Here is a 14,357-nt window from a genome sequence, read left to right on the forward strand (position 1 = left end):
TATTATCAGTAGTGTAGCGATGTATGAAGCACAGCTCACACAGAAGTCACTTTCACTTTCACACTTACAAATAAGTCAGAGTAAATGGTAAGCGTATTTGGTGTGCTGTCTGAGGAGAGGGCTCCGGGCCCGGTATTTGGCCTGAACCCAGAGTACTCTCCAACATGCTTAAAACTGTTGAGGAATGTTGACAGTTGACTGTGTATATGCTTCCTCTCATGCTAATAGAAGTGGTAATTGCTGATGAAGTTGATTGGATAGATTATTTGTACATGCTCCTCCCAAACTTGAAACATTTCAAATCAAGCACCTTTCTGTTGGTCAACTCAGTGAATTTGCGGGACCAACTTGAACCTGTTGCAAAATTGCACAAATTCTACAACCCTAGTGGCACTAAACGGAGTAGCAGAATTGAATTGCTTTACTTAAGTTGATGTTGAGAAATCTGTCATTTTTCACATCCGAAATAGCACCAGTGTTTTTTTTTTAACCTTTTTTGTGAATAACTTACTTAGACGCAGTATTCTAATAACAAAATAATGACATATGCTTTAATGTTATTTACTAGTATTTGCAAAACTGTTATGTGGAGACCTATCTATTCCTGTAAAGAAAGCTGTATTTCCTTGACTCCTCTGAACCTACCAACATGGGCAGTGCATCAGGGGTGAAGAAGAAGCGGAAAGAGGATGGTCTACGAGACCATGTCACCGGCTGCGCCCGCAGCGAGGGCTATTATAAAATCGATAAGAAAGACAAACTGAAATACCTGGACAGCTCACGACTGCAGTCCGAAGAGCCTGATGTGGACACTCAGGTAAGCTGCAGTGATAAAATACTGAAGTTTACTCCCAATCAATACTTCATTAAGCTGGTTTGCTGAAGGCCTGACATGCTTGTTTGTGTGTGTGATTTCAGGGGAAGAGTATTCCAGCACAGCCCCAAGTGTCCACTAGGGCAGGTTCAGAACGGCGGTCTGAACAGCGCCGCCTGCTGTCGTCCTTCAGCTGCGACAGTGACCTCCTCAAGTTCAACCAGCTCAAGGTAGGACAAGCAAAATCCACCTATTTATATCTTGAAAAACATCACCAATCAAAATATTAGCCAAGGCAACATCTAATGACTCGCGCCGTTTCCACAGTTCCGTAAAAAGAAGATCCGGTTCTGTAAAAGTCACATTCATGACTGGGGATTGTTCGCCATGGAACCTATTGCTGCTGATGAGATGGTTATCGAATATGTCGGCCAGAATATCCGACAGGTAAGGGTAAAGTCAACCAAACTTTCAGCATGGTTGCTTTTTGTGTGGTCTGTTCATAACTGTCTCGTCCCCATTTGCAGGTTATTGCAGATATGCGAGAGAAGCGCTATGAGGATGAGGGCATCGGCAGTAGCTACATGTTCCGTGTGGATCACGATACCATTATAGACGCAACCAAATGTGGCAACTTTGCCCGCTTCATCAATCATAGTTGCAATGTGAGTTCTGTGCTTGTATGTGCTTGTACAGTTTTTTTGAATTGAAAACCATATTGATCATTTCCTCCTTTGTGTCTCTCAGCCGAACTGTTATGCCAAGGTCATCACTGTGGAATCGCAGAAAAAGATCGTCATCTACTCCCGGCAGCCAATAAATGTTAACGAGGAGATCACCTACGACTACAAGTTCCCCATTGAGGATGAGAAAATCCCGTGCCTCTGTGGCGCAGAGAACTGCAGGGGAACCTTAAACTAACCCCAACGGATAGGTGAGAACTTTGTTAAAAACATGCACTGCCCCACAACAAGACCAGACACCTCGTCTTCTGAAGCTACAGAGGAAATAGTGGGTGAAATCCAACACATCCACTGGATATATTGTGCAGCTAAGTGTCTGGGACTTGTTTTTTGTACTTTTTCATGATTGTTTACGAATTACAGGTGCTCTTTCAAGCATAAAAAAAAGAGTTTTCTACCACTCTTCCATTGACCTCTATGGAAATGGACATATTTTTTCCCAAAACTTTTGGGCACCAAGTTTGTTGTCTGCCCATTTGGCACAGTTTGTCTTTGCTGTGGAGCTCCTGCTCCTCGTCAGTCCCTTTTTCCTCTGCGGTTTGGTTTGGAGAGACCTCCCCGTCCCTTGAACTCTGACCCCGAACACTTTAAGCTGCTCATATCTGTCCCACACGCACAAAATTCTTCTGTCATTTTTTTTTTTTTTTTTTTTTTTTTTTTTGTCCTTGTCCTCCAAGCCCAACAAGATTCATTCAGTATGAAGTTTAGTGTGTTGTCAGACCTCACTGTAACAACCCAGAAGATTTAGCATTCAGCATGACACTAACCAATGTCGGGGGAATCGTCTTCACTTTGCAGAACATTCAACAAAAGCACACCTGTGCCGGCCACAAAACAAATCAGTAGAAAAAGGGCCACAGCTCAGGCAAATTTACACAAAGTGAAATGCTCCTACAATATTTCAGCCAGCGCTGCATATGACACCTACGGACTGGACCTTTTTTAAAGGATCAAAAGCAAATCAAACAATACACTACTCTTAATTCTTTCATTTATTCAAGCCATTTTTTACAACCAGATCTGTAATCTGCTCATTTGAGTGTGTCTGCTGCCCCCTATCTTCTGTAAGGTGTAACGGCAGAAAGCTGCTCGTCTCGATTCAGACTCCACTCTCAAGCTGTACAGCTTAGTATTAACTATGTATTTGTCATGTCAGCTCACTATTTCACCAGATAAACATGCAGAGATCTGAATTGGCTTCAGGCACTGGTGCTTGGATTTTCTATTATGGAGCGAATCTCGCCAATATGATGCTGCTATTCTGCAAATGTGTATCCCTTTTGTTTGTTCACTTTAAGATGACAAAATCCACCTGCACTGGTTTTAGGTCAGTTAGCATGGGTTTTCATAGTATTAGTTCTCTGTGAGTGCGATAACAGTCGCACAGCACTGATGCTTTTCAAAGAGGTTGCCCAGACACCAATTCATCTAATCTAAGTAGTGTCACTGGTGTTTAAGATAGCAGACCCTGGAGTATTAGGTCCGTCAACCTGGAAATGTCTGCAGTGGAAACAGAAAATCAAGTACGAAGTCGAATACAGTGCCAAATGTGTACTTCAGAGTGTCTCGGCTCCAAAGGCAAACCTTTTTCCGCTTGTCTGTGTGTGTATGTGTGTGTGTTTGTACGAATGACCTAAGCTCACTGGTACTTCGGATGACCCTTCTGCTCAGTATTTAACCGTCATAATGTTTAAACGGCTATTACAGCTTCATTCAGCCAAATTTCCCTTTGAAAGCAGAAGACTCTCTGATCTGCAAGGCAGCATGGAGACTGTGCTTATCTTTGTGATTTGGTTATGTTAATAAATGCACTAGAGGCTTCCAACCCCCCATCAAGCCAAATGGCACTCACAAGACCAAGCTATGAAACGCGTCCTTCACGTTAGATCACTCACAGGGTAAGGTCTCCCAGCTTTTTTGTTATTTTTCTTTTTAAATATGTTTATATTGTACAGGATATGATGGTTTGTATAAAGGAATGGGGCTTTTTTATCTCGATGGGGAGTGATGATGCATCGTTCTGCTTTTATGAGCGACAAATGGAGTATTTAAAATGAATATTTTTCAGGGATCATTATAAAAAAAAAGGGGTTGAATAGCTAATTTAAAGACAATGATGCATCTTGTACATAACACAGATTTGTACTTCCTTTTGAAAGATTGTTTCTTGTAGAAACGTCTTTTTTTCTGCCCATTTTCCTTTGGATTCTTATGTGTAAATACTTTAACTGTGAATATATAAATATAAATATATATATATTTTTGTTCCTGAGGATTTGCTACAGTGTCACGGCTCAGAAAGGTCTATTTGACAGTGAGTGCAGAGAGCTGGTGGCAGTATTTTCAGCTTGTGTCAAGCTTTAATTTTTATTTTTGGTTGTAAATTCTATGAAAATCTGTTTGCAGTGTGGGGGAAAAGCATTATCGTTCAGATACGGCAAGGGACATTGGTGAAATTGGCCTTTATCCCCTGTCTATTTATTATACCACAAATGTATGGAAAAAAGATCATGGAAAAAATAAAGGATTTTTTTTTCAGCTGCCTTGTCTTGTAGTTAATCTTTTAATCATGTGTCACTGTTATCTAATGTTAGATGTTTTCTCAGGGTCAGTTCCTGTGTACAGAGTTAGCAGGAACAGGATTTCAAATGTGAGTTTAATTAGAATTAATAACTTAACATGTTTTTGTCAGCAGGAGGTCTCAGCACACTCTGGTCTCACCATCTGTCCTTCATATTGCCTTGCATCATAGCTCTATTCATAGGTTTACCCTTTCTAAAAGCCCCAGAGAGGCATTTAAAAGGATTCAGCTAGCGTTTGTAATGTATTTAGTTTCTACTTGCTGAGAAAATAGCTTTTTTTTTTTTTTTTTTTTTTTTCAGACTACATTGTGCATAAGCAATCTTTTTATCGCATGTTTCTGCTCCTTTTTCCCCCTGGATTTTGATCCAGAGATTCAGTACACTTTCAGAAGTTTCGTAATAGCCCCCCCATCCACCATTTAACAGTGAAAACATGGAAAGCCGGTGTTGTCGAATTTTGACTCCCTGCCCAATTATTATCCCCCCCCCCCCCCTCGTTGAAGTTGCTACCTGATTGCCAAATCCTAACCCCACCCCTAATCCTAAACCTACCAATACTTGTGGGGTAATAATTTTGCGGGGGTCAGAATTCGGCACAACACCTGAATATTCCGTCAATGGTTGGGAGAGTTAATATACCGATAGTTAGGCCTAACGCTATTACAATTTCTAGTGTTATTACCATTTTCAAGTACAAAAATGTATAGGCTAGTAATCGTTGATGAGGTCCACTTCACATCTTCAGACTGAAATAGTGACTGTTTTGTACTGTCAGTGAATGCCAGGGAGTGACCTCTCTGGCCAGATTAGCAAACCTAGTAACCTCGAAAGGGACAGAAACAAGGGCTCTTTGTGTGAGTGAGCAGTGCCCCCAGTGTCAGTAACAGGAACGAGAAGGGTATGACCACTACAACAACACGCTTGTGTGTGAGAGCCAGTCAAAATAGACAAAACACAGTCATTTTTATTTCAACACTTTATTATTTGTAAAAGAACACTGCACTTGAGTCAAACTATTGCTAGCTCTACTATTGTATACATCAAATAGTTTGCCTCCTGAGGTAAGTTTGTATTTTCACAGAATGATAACATCATTGGTTTATCAAGTGTGGTGTACATACATTTATGCATCCATCTCCACTTAAAGCTAGTGAATGTGAAGCCTATGCAGTGAACTGAATACTGAAACTTTATCTTTCTACTGTAAGGTATCATTTGAAATCCCGCGAAGTGCCCTTTATGTATGAATGGGGAAATTCTTCCAAGGAAAAGGCTTTGAGTGATCAAGTTCAGTAAGAATGAAATACGTATGCGGGGAAATACGTACATGGGAATGCTGGCCAAAGATAATCACTCGTCCTATAGCAGTTTGGTTGGAAAACTCAATGGGGCTGTTGTAGATGTGTGATATAACTTATGCAACTACAGTTTGTTTCTATGCAGACATAATTCACACAATCGTACTTGATGAATTATGAGGAATAGAAGTACATTTAAGGCCCATTCACACCAAGGACAACAACTATAAAGTTTTTATAAGTCTATGAGAATAGAGAAGTCCACACCACAGATATAACCAGTGTTTGGGAAACCATTATTGTAGTCTAGAACTACAATAACCATCTTGTTTACACAGTGCACACAACACCTCTGCACTAACTCACGATTTCTCTGAACATGGGGACAGGAGAGCTGTCTGTCAATAAATGAAAAAAAAAAAAAAAGTAACTTCCATTACTTATTTAAAAAAGTTACTCATATTTTGTTGTACTTTTAAAAGTAATGCGTTACTTGAAAAAAGTCATCCGATTACGTAACTCGCGTTACTTTGTGTTATCCCCAACACTGGCTATAACGATGACAACAGAGAAACGATATTAGAATCACTTTCAGAACGTTTTTTTTCCAGCTGATGAACAATAAAAAGAGCAAAAGCGGGCAGGCAAAAAAACAAAAAAACAAAAACAAAACTGCAGCTCAGTTATCATGCATTCTTTTTAGTTATCGTTCTTGGTGTGAACAGGCCTTTAGACCGGATAATGGCTTTCCCAGCTGCTTTTCCCACAGTTTTTTAAGTGTCATGAATAGTCCAAGTACTTTAATGCTGCCGTTCTGCTATATGCAAAATGCTAAATGTTTAAAAATCAAAAGTAAAAGAACATTTAAAAGATTGAGAAGGGCAAGAGAAGAAACTCCATTGGTGAGCAGCTTGGCGTCTTTGGAAGCGTATACGGACCGACCATAGGTTGGGTGGATGTGCCTGTAGTTGTCATGCAGGAGAACATGGTTATCAGCTTCTTCCTCCGTGGAATATATCCCGCTTACAAACTGCTCAAACTGACAAAAGAAAGCTTATATTAAATCTCTTAAACTTTTCTCTCTAAACAGGTACGCAATTGTGAACTGGCTAGTGCTAGTTTTCCCAAATGGAATAAATGAAAAATTAATAATTAAATCATAAAAATATGAAGAGTTTCGTTGCAAAACGAGATAACTTTTTAACGTTTTTTTAATTTTTCAAAAATCTTGTTTTTTGGTTGTGCATTCCAATTAATATCAATTCAACTGCAGTTGGTTTGTTTTGATTTAAACCTTCATAACTTAAAAAATACAGCTAAGTAGCACCATAAAACAAAATAATAACATAATAATAAACATGTTTTGACAAAAATGTTAAAAACGGAGTCATCTCGTTTTACAACGAAACTCTTCATATATAGTTGTAATATTAATGTAATATTTATTTAGCTGGCTATAAACATGTTGACAGTTTAACCAAAACCTCATTATAGCATGGAAGCTTGTTTCTGCCACAGAATAAAACTATTTAAATGTCATAAAGTCGGAATTGAGAGAGTCCAAAGTCCCTTTAAGACAAGTCATTTCACTCGGCGGCCATCTTTGAAACGCCTCTCGGGCATCCTGGGCATCATGCAGCTCCTATCTCTTTGAATGGGGAAACATCAGATTCTCCAAAACTGTTCGTCAACCTTACGATTAAATTTCATATTTGAAATCACCAATGAAATCTAACAACAACCGACTCATAAATTTAGTTTCTAAACGCTCGAATCATGACAAAAAAACTAATTTTTTTCAGGCTGGATCAAGCTAATGCGCATGCGCAGACCTAAATGCGCGTCTCTTCGGAGGCACGCGTCTGACTGTTTCTATAGAAACCGGTGATTCTAACGGCCGCTGAAGTGACGCGATGACTTTACCAGTCGGCGATTGGCTCTTGGCTTTAGAAGGCGGGACTTATTCCGCCATATTGCGCGTTACACTTTCTCCCATTCAAAACTATACGAGTGACACGTCTTGTGTTATTCTATAGTCTTTGTATAAACTCACAATTCTGAGAAAAAAAAGTTGCAATTGACTTCTTTATTTTTTATTCAGTGGCGGAAACAAGCTTCCATAGTATAGCACCCCTTGTGGCAAGACTGAAAATGCAACCGAGCACTAGTGTTGCATTATGAAGAGTAAAAAATTGAGCTTGCATATTTAGAAGCATTTTTAATTTCATATTTACTTAGGGTATATTTTTCTTACCTGAGTCCATGAGATATAGACAGGCACTTCATACACGGTCCACAACACCACCTGTGAACAGGGCGGCGTTGTGAGACTGCCATGATAACGGTAATACTGTGTTAGGTTGTTCTGAGGTAACAGATTCACCAAAGGAAATGGTCTTATCGATTTTGTTTGTCCTAGAAAGAAAATCAAAATATTTAATTTAGACTTCTGCACATACTCTATTTTTTTCTTTGAAAAAGTTTAGTCTCAACAAACCTTTGTAGGCAACAGAAGGAAGTGCACTTGAGATGGACTGGAAGTTTTCATTATGCAAATATGTCACCTGTGGTAAGAGTATTAAAGATAAAACACAAACCAGTGGTGATAATGTTTAATATGCATTGAAGCTACTCTAACAGAAGCAAGCTAGTAAGAGCTGTGCATGTAAACCTCACTCCCCTGGCCTCAAGAGGCACGCTAGAGACTGACAATAGAGACTGTGGTCTTAAGAGTCCTTGTTAGCGCATGCACCTCCCATGCCGGTTTGAGTCCTGCTCGGAGCGGGTAGAGTAGGGGACCGGTTATATTTTGGTGCCGTGACCCAGATGGGAGTGAGGTTTATGGGAGCGAGTGTAACGGAAGCAAGCTAGTAAGAGCTGTGAATGTAAACCTCACTCCCCTGGCCTCAAGACAAGAGACATGCTAGAGACTGCAGTCCTTGTTAGCACGTCTGTCTCCAATGCCGGAGATGCCGGTTCAAATCCCGCTTGGAGCAGGTCAAGTAGGACTGATTACACTACTTCAGATAAAACTAGATCTTACATCAACAAAGATTCCAAGCACAGCAATGCCAGTTGGGTCTTCAAGTGCAGAGGTCAAGTTTGGATGTGTGGATTTGATGTTGACTATGTGCATCTACGGATAAACAACACGGACAAACGTTAGAAAAAATGTAAAGTGAACAACTGCTTAGTGAGATAAAGACAAGGGAAGGCCCAAACCTCCATAGGAAACCTCAGGTGGTCCAGAGTGTGTTCTGATCCATTTGAAGAGACACTTCCCCAATGGAAATGCAGCTGGATTGTGCGGTAAGTTCCAGGAAGCCCTCCGCCACTCACCTGCATACCATTACCGACCTCCAGCACAACTACACACAAAGACACGTTTCAGACTGAAACCAGCTGAGCTTCAACTTTTGATTCCCAGGGAACATTCCAATAATATAATAACGCACCTTGAAGGTGTTTAGGATAAAAGCATACAAACATCTTTCTAAAGCTCAATAGACTGCAAATGTCAGTTTCCAGTAAAAATACAAAGGATAACTGATTTTTTATTTATTTATTTTTTTACGCTAACTTACAAACCTTTACAGTCAGAAGTACAGTACAGTCCAAAAGTTTGGAACCACTAAGATTTTTAATGTTTTTAAAAGAAGTTTCGTCTGCTCACCAAGGCTACATTTATTTAATTAAAAATACAGTAAAAACAGTAATATTGTGAAATATTATTACAATTTAAAATAACTGTTTTCTATTTGAATATATTTGACAAAGTAATTTATTCCTGTGATGGCAAAGCTGAATTTTCAGCATCGTTACTCCAGTCTTCAGTGTCACATGATCCTTCAGAAATCATTCTAATATGCTGATCTGCTGCTCAATAAACATTTAATGTGTACAATTGTACAAAATATTTGTGTACAATATTTTTTTTTCAGGATTCTTTGATGAATAGAAAGTTCAAAAGAACAGTGTTTATCTGAAATCTAATCTTTTGTAACATTATAAATGTCTTTACTGCCACTTTTGATTGATTTAATGCATCCTTGCTGAATAAAAGTATTCATTTCTTTAATTTCTTTTCAAAAAAATAAAAATAAAAATTCTTACTGACCCCAAACTTTTGAACGGTAGTGTATAATGCTACAGAAGCTTTGTATTTCAGATAAATGCTGTTCTTTTGAACTTTCTATTCATCGAGGAATCCTGAAAAAAAAAGTACACAACTGTTTTCAACATTGAAAATAATCATAAATGTTTACTGAGCAGCAGATCAGCACATTAGAATGATTTCTGAAGGATCATGTGACACTGAAGACTGGAGTAACGATGCTGAAAATTCAGCTTTGCATCACAGGAATAAATTACTTTGTCAAATATATTTAAATAGTACACAGTTATTTTAAATTGTAATAATATTTCACAATATTACTGTTTTTTACTGTATTTTTAATTAAATAAATGTAGCCTTGGTGAGCAGACGAAACTTCTTTTAAAAACATTAAAAATCTTAGTGGTTCCAAACTTTTGGACTGTACTGTATATTGGAATTCCAAGGTTGTTAATCAATGGTATATGGTATAAGTCATTTTTTTAAATGAATCTGAATTTGTGGTGAAAACTACATTACCCATAATGCTCTACAGAAAAATCTGCCAACAAGAGAGTTGTGGAGAGCAAATCATGCCAAAAGAGATTACAGGGAACACCCACTCCTACAAAGCACCTCAAATAACATAATTGAGTTTGTCCTTTGATGTTGTCAAAATACTTATTTGTGTGTGTAATTATATATATATATATATATATATATATATATATATATATATACATATATATATACATTGAAATAAACTTAAAATATATTGTTTCTATAGATATAATTAACTTTAAATGAATAGTTTTATATTTCTCCATCGTTTTTGTCATTTGCAATGCATCATGGGATTGTAGTTCTTTCCCTCACCAAAGTCATTAAAGGATAAGTCCACTTTTACATAAAATTTTCCTGATAATTTACTCACCCCCATGTCACCCAAGATGTTCATGTCTTTCTTTCTTCAGTCGAAAAGAAATCAAGGTTTTTGATGAAAACATTCCAGGATTATTCTCCTTATAGTGGACTTCAATGGCCTCCAAACGGTTGAAGGTCAAAATTACAGTTTCAGTGCAGCTTCAAAGGGCTTTAAATGATACCAGAGGAGGAATAAGAGTCTTATCTAGAGAAACAATCGGTCATTTAAAAAAAAAAATACAACTGTATTCTTCAAAACACTTACGCTGTATGTCCTACGCCTTCCCTATTCAACTTATGGAATGAATGCAGCACCAGTTTTGTTTTTTCCGTAAGTAGAATAGTGAAGGCGTAGGACATACAGCGTAAGCGTTTTGAAGAATGCGGAAAGCGGAAGCACGTACAAGGTGATAATATGCATTTATAAAGCATATACAGTTGTATTTTTTTCTAAAATGACCGATGGTTTCTCTAGATAAGACCCTTATTCCTAATCTGGGATTGTTTATAGCCCTTTGAAGCTGAAACTGTAATTTTGACCTTCAATAGTCTGGAAGCCATTGAAGTCCACTATAAGGAGAATAATCCTGAAATGTTTTCATCAAAAACCTTAATTTCTTTTCGACTGAAGAAAGAAAGACATCTTGGATGACATGGGGGTGAGTAAATTATCAGGAAATTTTATTTAAAAGTGAACTAATCCTTTAAGTACACAGGCTTGTACCTTTTTATCTGATTTTCAAATACTTTTTTGCTTCAAAAAGTTCGTAATGTGATGATTCGCCTCATAGCTGGTTGGTTTGGTTCATGATTTGTAACACTTTTTTTTTTTTTTTTTTTTTTTTTTTAAATCCCTATGAAAAAATTCTTCCAGAACCAGCTGAAAAAGTGGACGGGCACTAACTAATGCACTCTATAAAATCACTTACCAGAGTGACCCTGGTTTGTCAGCCACCACTGGCCTTTATGGGTCAAATTAAAACCCTCCAGATTCAGAGAGTCTAAAGAATCGTTCTTCATCAGCTGATGGTCCAGGTTGATCGGAGAGTGATGGCTGTCCAGAAGAGGGTGGCAAGAGGGGTAGTTGTCTCCCCATGCATATGGATCTACCAAGAACAATTTAATCTTATTTCATATCATGACATTACTAGTATTGCCAAAATGAGTACTTTTTGTCCTTCTGATTACACATATATAGCTCAAAAAAACTCACCACAGTGCTCCTCATCATAACAGAAATCTGAGAGAAAACAATTAAAATCTTTATTAGAGTTTATAAAATCACTTTTCTTTCAGTCAAAGGCATTCAATAAAATTCCATACAACTAAAAGTGCAATATCGTAATGTAGGAAAACCAAAGTTTTGCCAACAGCAACAGAAAAGAAATGTATCAATGAATCTCCTGTCACTCACCATCGTCACTGTGTGCCAATAAAACCACGGACAGCATCAGCATCAGAAGTAACATCATGCCCTTAAAATGAATAAATATGTTCCCACCGGTCTCGCACCCCCAAAAAATACAAAACGCACAGAAAACGGGGTTTATATAGTGATCTTCGTGAATGGAGGTAGGATGTCAGGGTCTTTTTTCCACTGACTGTGCTCATTTGAGCGTGTCGCTGCCACTGCGCTCGTCTCAGACAAATAACATTTGTTGAACGAGGAGACAGACAAGTGAATACTGACTATATGCACTGAACAAAACAGTGAAGTTTTAAACCCAAAGTTTCATTTTATATCCAAAATAATGCAAATAGAAAGTTTTACCAAGATAATCAATCCTAAATGGGGAATGAATCTAGCAAAACAGATTAAATCATCAAATCTTTTTTTCCCCCCAATTAAACAATCAATATTTTTTCAAAAATATTAAATACTAGTTTACAGTGGTCAATTGATCAAAAGTAACAGTAAAGACATTTGTAATGTTACAAAAAAAAAATCTATTTCAAATAAATGCTGTTCTTCTGAACTTTCTATTCATGAAAGAATCCTGGAAAAAATGTCGTAATCATATTTCACAATATTACTGTTTTTACTGTATTTTTGATTATATTAATGTAGCCTTTGTGAGCATAAGAGACTTATCTTTTCCCCAACTTTTCCAAAATCAACCTTTTGAACACTAGTGTACATGAATGACTTAATTTCGCCACTTGATATTTTGTACTGAATTCAGTGACATTTAGACATCTTAAAGAGTCTACTTTTTGGGGCCACTGTACATAAAACATAGTTCTTATCTCATCACAATTGTAAAACAGTAAATCCTTTATTTGGGAATGTCACAACTATGTCACTGATGTCTAATCTCTCGAGGAGCGAGAATTCCCAGGAAGCTTGAGGAACAGCTTTTACATCAGGGAACTGAGTGCTTCCTTACATTGGGATCCCCCCGTTGGCTCACATGACATTTAAGAGTGATCGATTTTCAGGAAGGACAGGGAAACCTCTGAGAAGGCTTTAAAATGTTCAGAGGAGTCATTCTGGATTAGAGTCATCGCACACAAAAGAATCAGATAACACACGTTATGAGATCTTAAAGGGGCTATTATGTAGAATTCAGAAACCCTTGTTATTAGCGATAAGTTAAGTGAACTGCAGCCAGCAAATTATTGCTTGTGCTCACACAACCAGGGCTGGCCCGAGGTTTTATGGGGCCCAAAGCGAAATTTTATTTGGGGGCCCCTCGGTTAAAATAACTTATGATAAACAGTATCTTCTTGTATAAATGTAAATGTACAAAATGCACAATATTAAATTAAATCCTTAAATAATTACATAAAATGAACAGTTCAGATGGACCTGTAGGAAGATAACAATAATAAATGTAGGCCTATTAACATTAAAGGAAAAGTTCACCCAAAAATGAAAATTCATCATTTACTCGCTCTCAAGTTGTTTTAAACCTGAATGAATTTCTTTCTTCTGCTGAACACAAAACAAGATATTTTGAAGAATGCGGGTTGCTGGTCATCAACACGCATAACCGTCACATCCTTTGAATTTTCCCGTCAAAAACGTCCTTCACATAAAAAACGTCTATACCAAAGTCCCTTTAAGACAAGTCATTTCACTCGACGGCCATCTTTGAAACGCCTCTCGGGCATCCTGGGCATGATGCAATCTCTTTGAATGGGGAAACATCAAATTCTCCAAAACTGTTCACCAACCTTACAATTAAATTTCATATTTGAAATCACCAATGAAATCTAACAACAACCGGCTCATAAATTGTGTTTCTAAACGCTCGAATCATGACAAAAAAACAATTTTTCAGGCTGGCTCAAGCTAATGCGCATGCGCAGACCTAAATGCGCGTCTCTTCGGAGGCGCGCGTCTGACTGTTTCTATAGAAACCGGTTATTCTAACGGCCGCTGAAGTGACGCGATGACTTTACCAGTCGGCGATTGGCTCTTATTTAGAAGGCGGGACTTATTCCGCCATATTGCGCGTTACACTTTCTCCCATTCAAAACAATACGAGTGACACGTCTTGTGTTATTCTATAGTCTTTGTCTATACTTCAGGCTTTCATAGACAACCTAGGAAGATGGGGAAAGTCTTGTTTTTAAGGGGCTGTTTTCACAACACCGTTTTCAACTAAAAACAGAAAAGTTTATACGTTTAGCCATTCATTTACATGACAACGGCGCTTTGGTGGCCTGAAAACGCAAACGGGTTTCAAAGCGACAACAAAACAACAAAAACGCGCATCTGTGAAAACGATGACTTCATGCACATGCGAATTACATTTCATCGCCATCTAATGGCCTGCCAGCAGAATAGCGTTTTTAGTCATTTTCATGGATTCGTAATTTCGTATGAATTTGGGCTGCACAACGATTAATCGCGATTAATCGTTTGCAAAATAAAAGTCTGTGTTTACGTAATAAATG

The 14,357-nt window shown here is 37.9% G+C and overlaps 2 protein-coding genes across 4 annotated transcripts in view; one reads left to right on the plus strand and one right to left on the minus strand.

Moving 5' to 3' along the window:
• Positions 1 to 4,095, plus strand: part of setd1ba (SET domain containing 1B, histone lysine methyltransferase a) — a 28,375-nt gene extending 24,280 nt beyond the window's left edge. For all 3 annotated transcript variants that reach the window (XM_048181044.1, XM_048181043.1, XM_048181045.1), the window contains 5 exons: positions 642 to 817; positions 919 to 1,044; positions 1,142 to 1,261; positions 1,342 to 1,479; positions 1,562 to 4,095. In XM_048181044.1, the coding sequence (XP_048037001.1) occupies positions 642 to 817; positions 919 to 1,044; positions 1,142 to 1,261; positions 1,342 to 1,479; positions 1,562 to 1,735 (734 nt within the window). In that variant the 3' untranslated portion in view covers positions 1,736 to 4,095. The remainder of the gene's footprint in view (positions 1 to 641; positions 818 to 918; positions 1,045 to 1,141; positions 1,262 to 1,341; positions 1,480 to 1,561) is intronic.
• A 530-nt stretch (positions 4,096 to 4,625) lies between these two features.
• On the minus strand, positions 4,626 to 12,291 carry car15 (carbonic anhydrase 15). The gene is made up of 8 exons (XM_048181046.1): positions 11,869 to 12,291; positions 11,668 to 11,694; positions 11,384 to 11,560; positions 8,660 to 8,805; positions 8,481 to 8,573; positions 7,935 to 8,001; positions 7,692 to 7,852; positions 4,626 to 6,476 (listed from the first exon to the last, which is right to left on the minus strand). Exons 1-8 carry the CDS (start codon positions 11,924 to 11,926, stop codon positions 6,255 to 6,257), a joined length of 951 nt encoding a protein of 316 aa, XP_048037003.1. The 5' UTR covers positions 11,927 to 12,291; the 3' UTR covers positions 4,626 to 6,254.
• Between the last annotated feature and the right edge of the window lie 2,066 nt (positions 12,292 to 14,357).

The sequence above is a fragment of the Megalobrama amblycephala genome, linkage group LG2 (genome assembly GCF_018812025.1).
Source record: "Megalobrama amblycephala isolate DHTTF-2021 linkage group LG2, ASM1881202v1, whole genome shotgun sequence".
NCBI lineage: Eukaryota > Metazoa > Chordata > Actinopteri > Cypriniformes > Xenocyprididae > Megalobrama > Megalobrama amblycephala.

Excerpts from the sequence above, each read along its gene's own strand:
- car15 (XM_048181046.1), bottom strand. The coding sequence starts at position 11,926 with ATGATGTTACTTCTGATGCTGATGCTGTCCGTGGTTTTATTGGCACAC. Across the intron at positions 7,853-7,934 it reads TCCTTCTGTTGCCTACAAAG|GACAAACAAAATCGATAAGA; the intron begins GTTTGTTGAGAC and ends TTTTCTTTCTAG. Across the intron at positions 6,477-7,691 it reads TCTATATCTCATGGACTCAG|TTTGAGCAGTTTGTAAGCGG; the intron begins GTAAGAAAAATA and ends TTCTTTTGTCAG.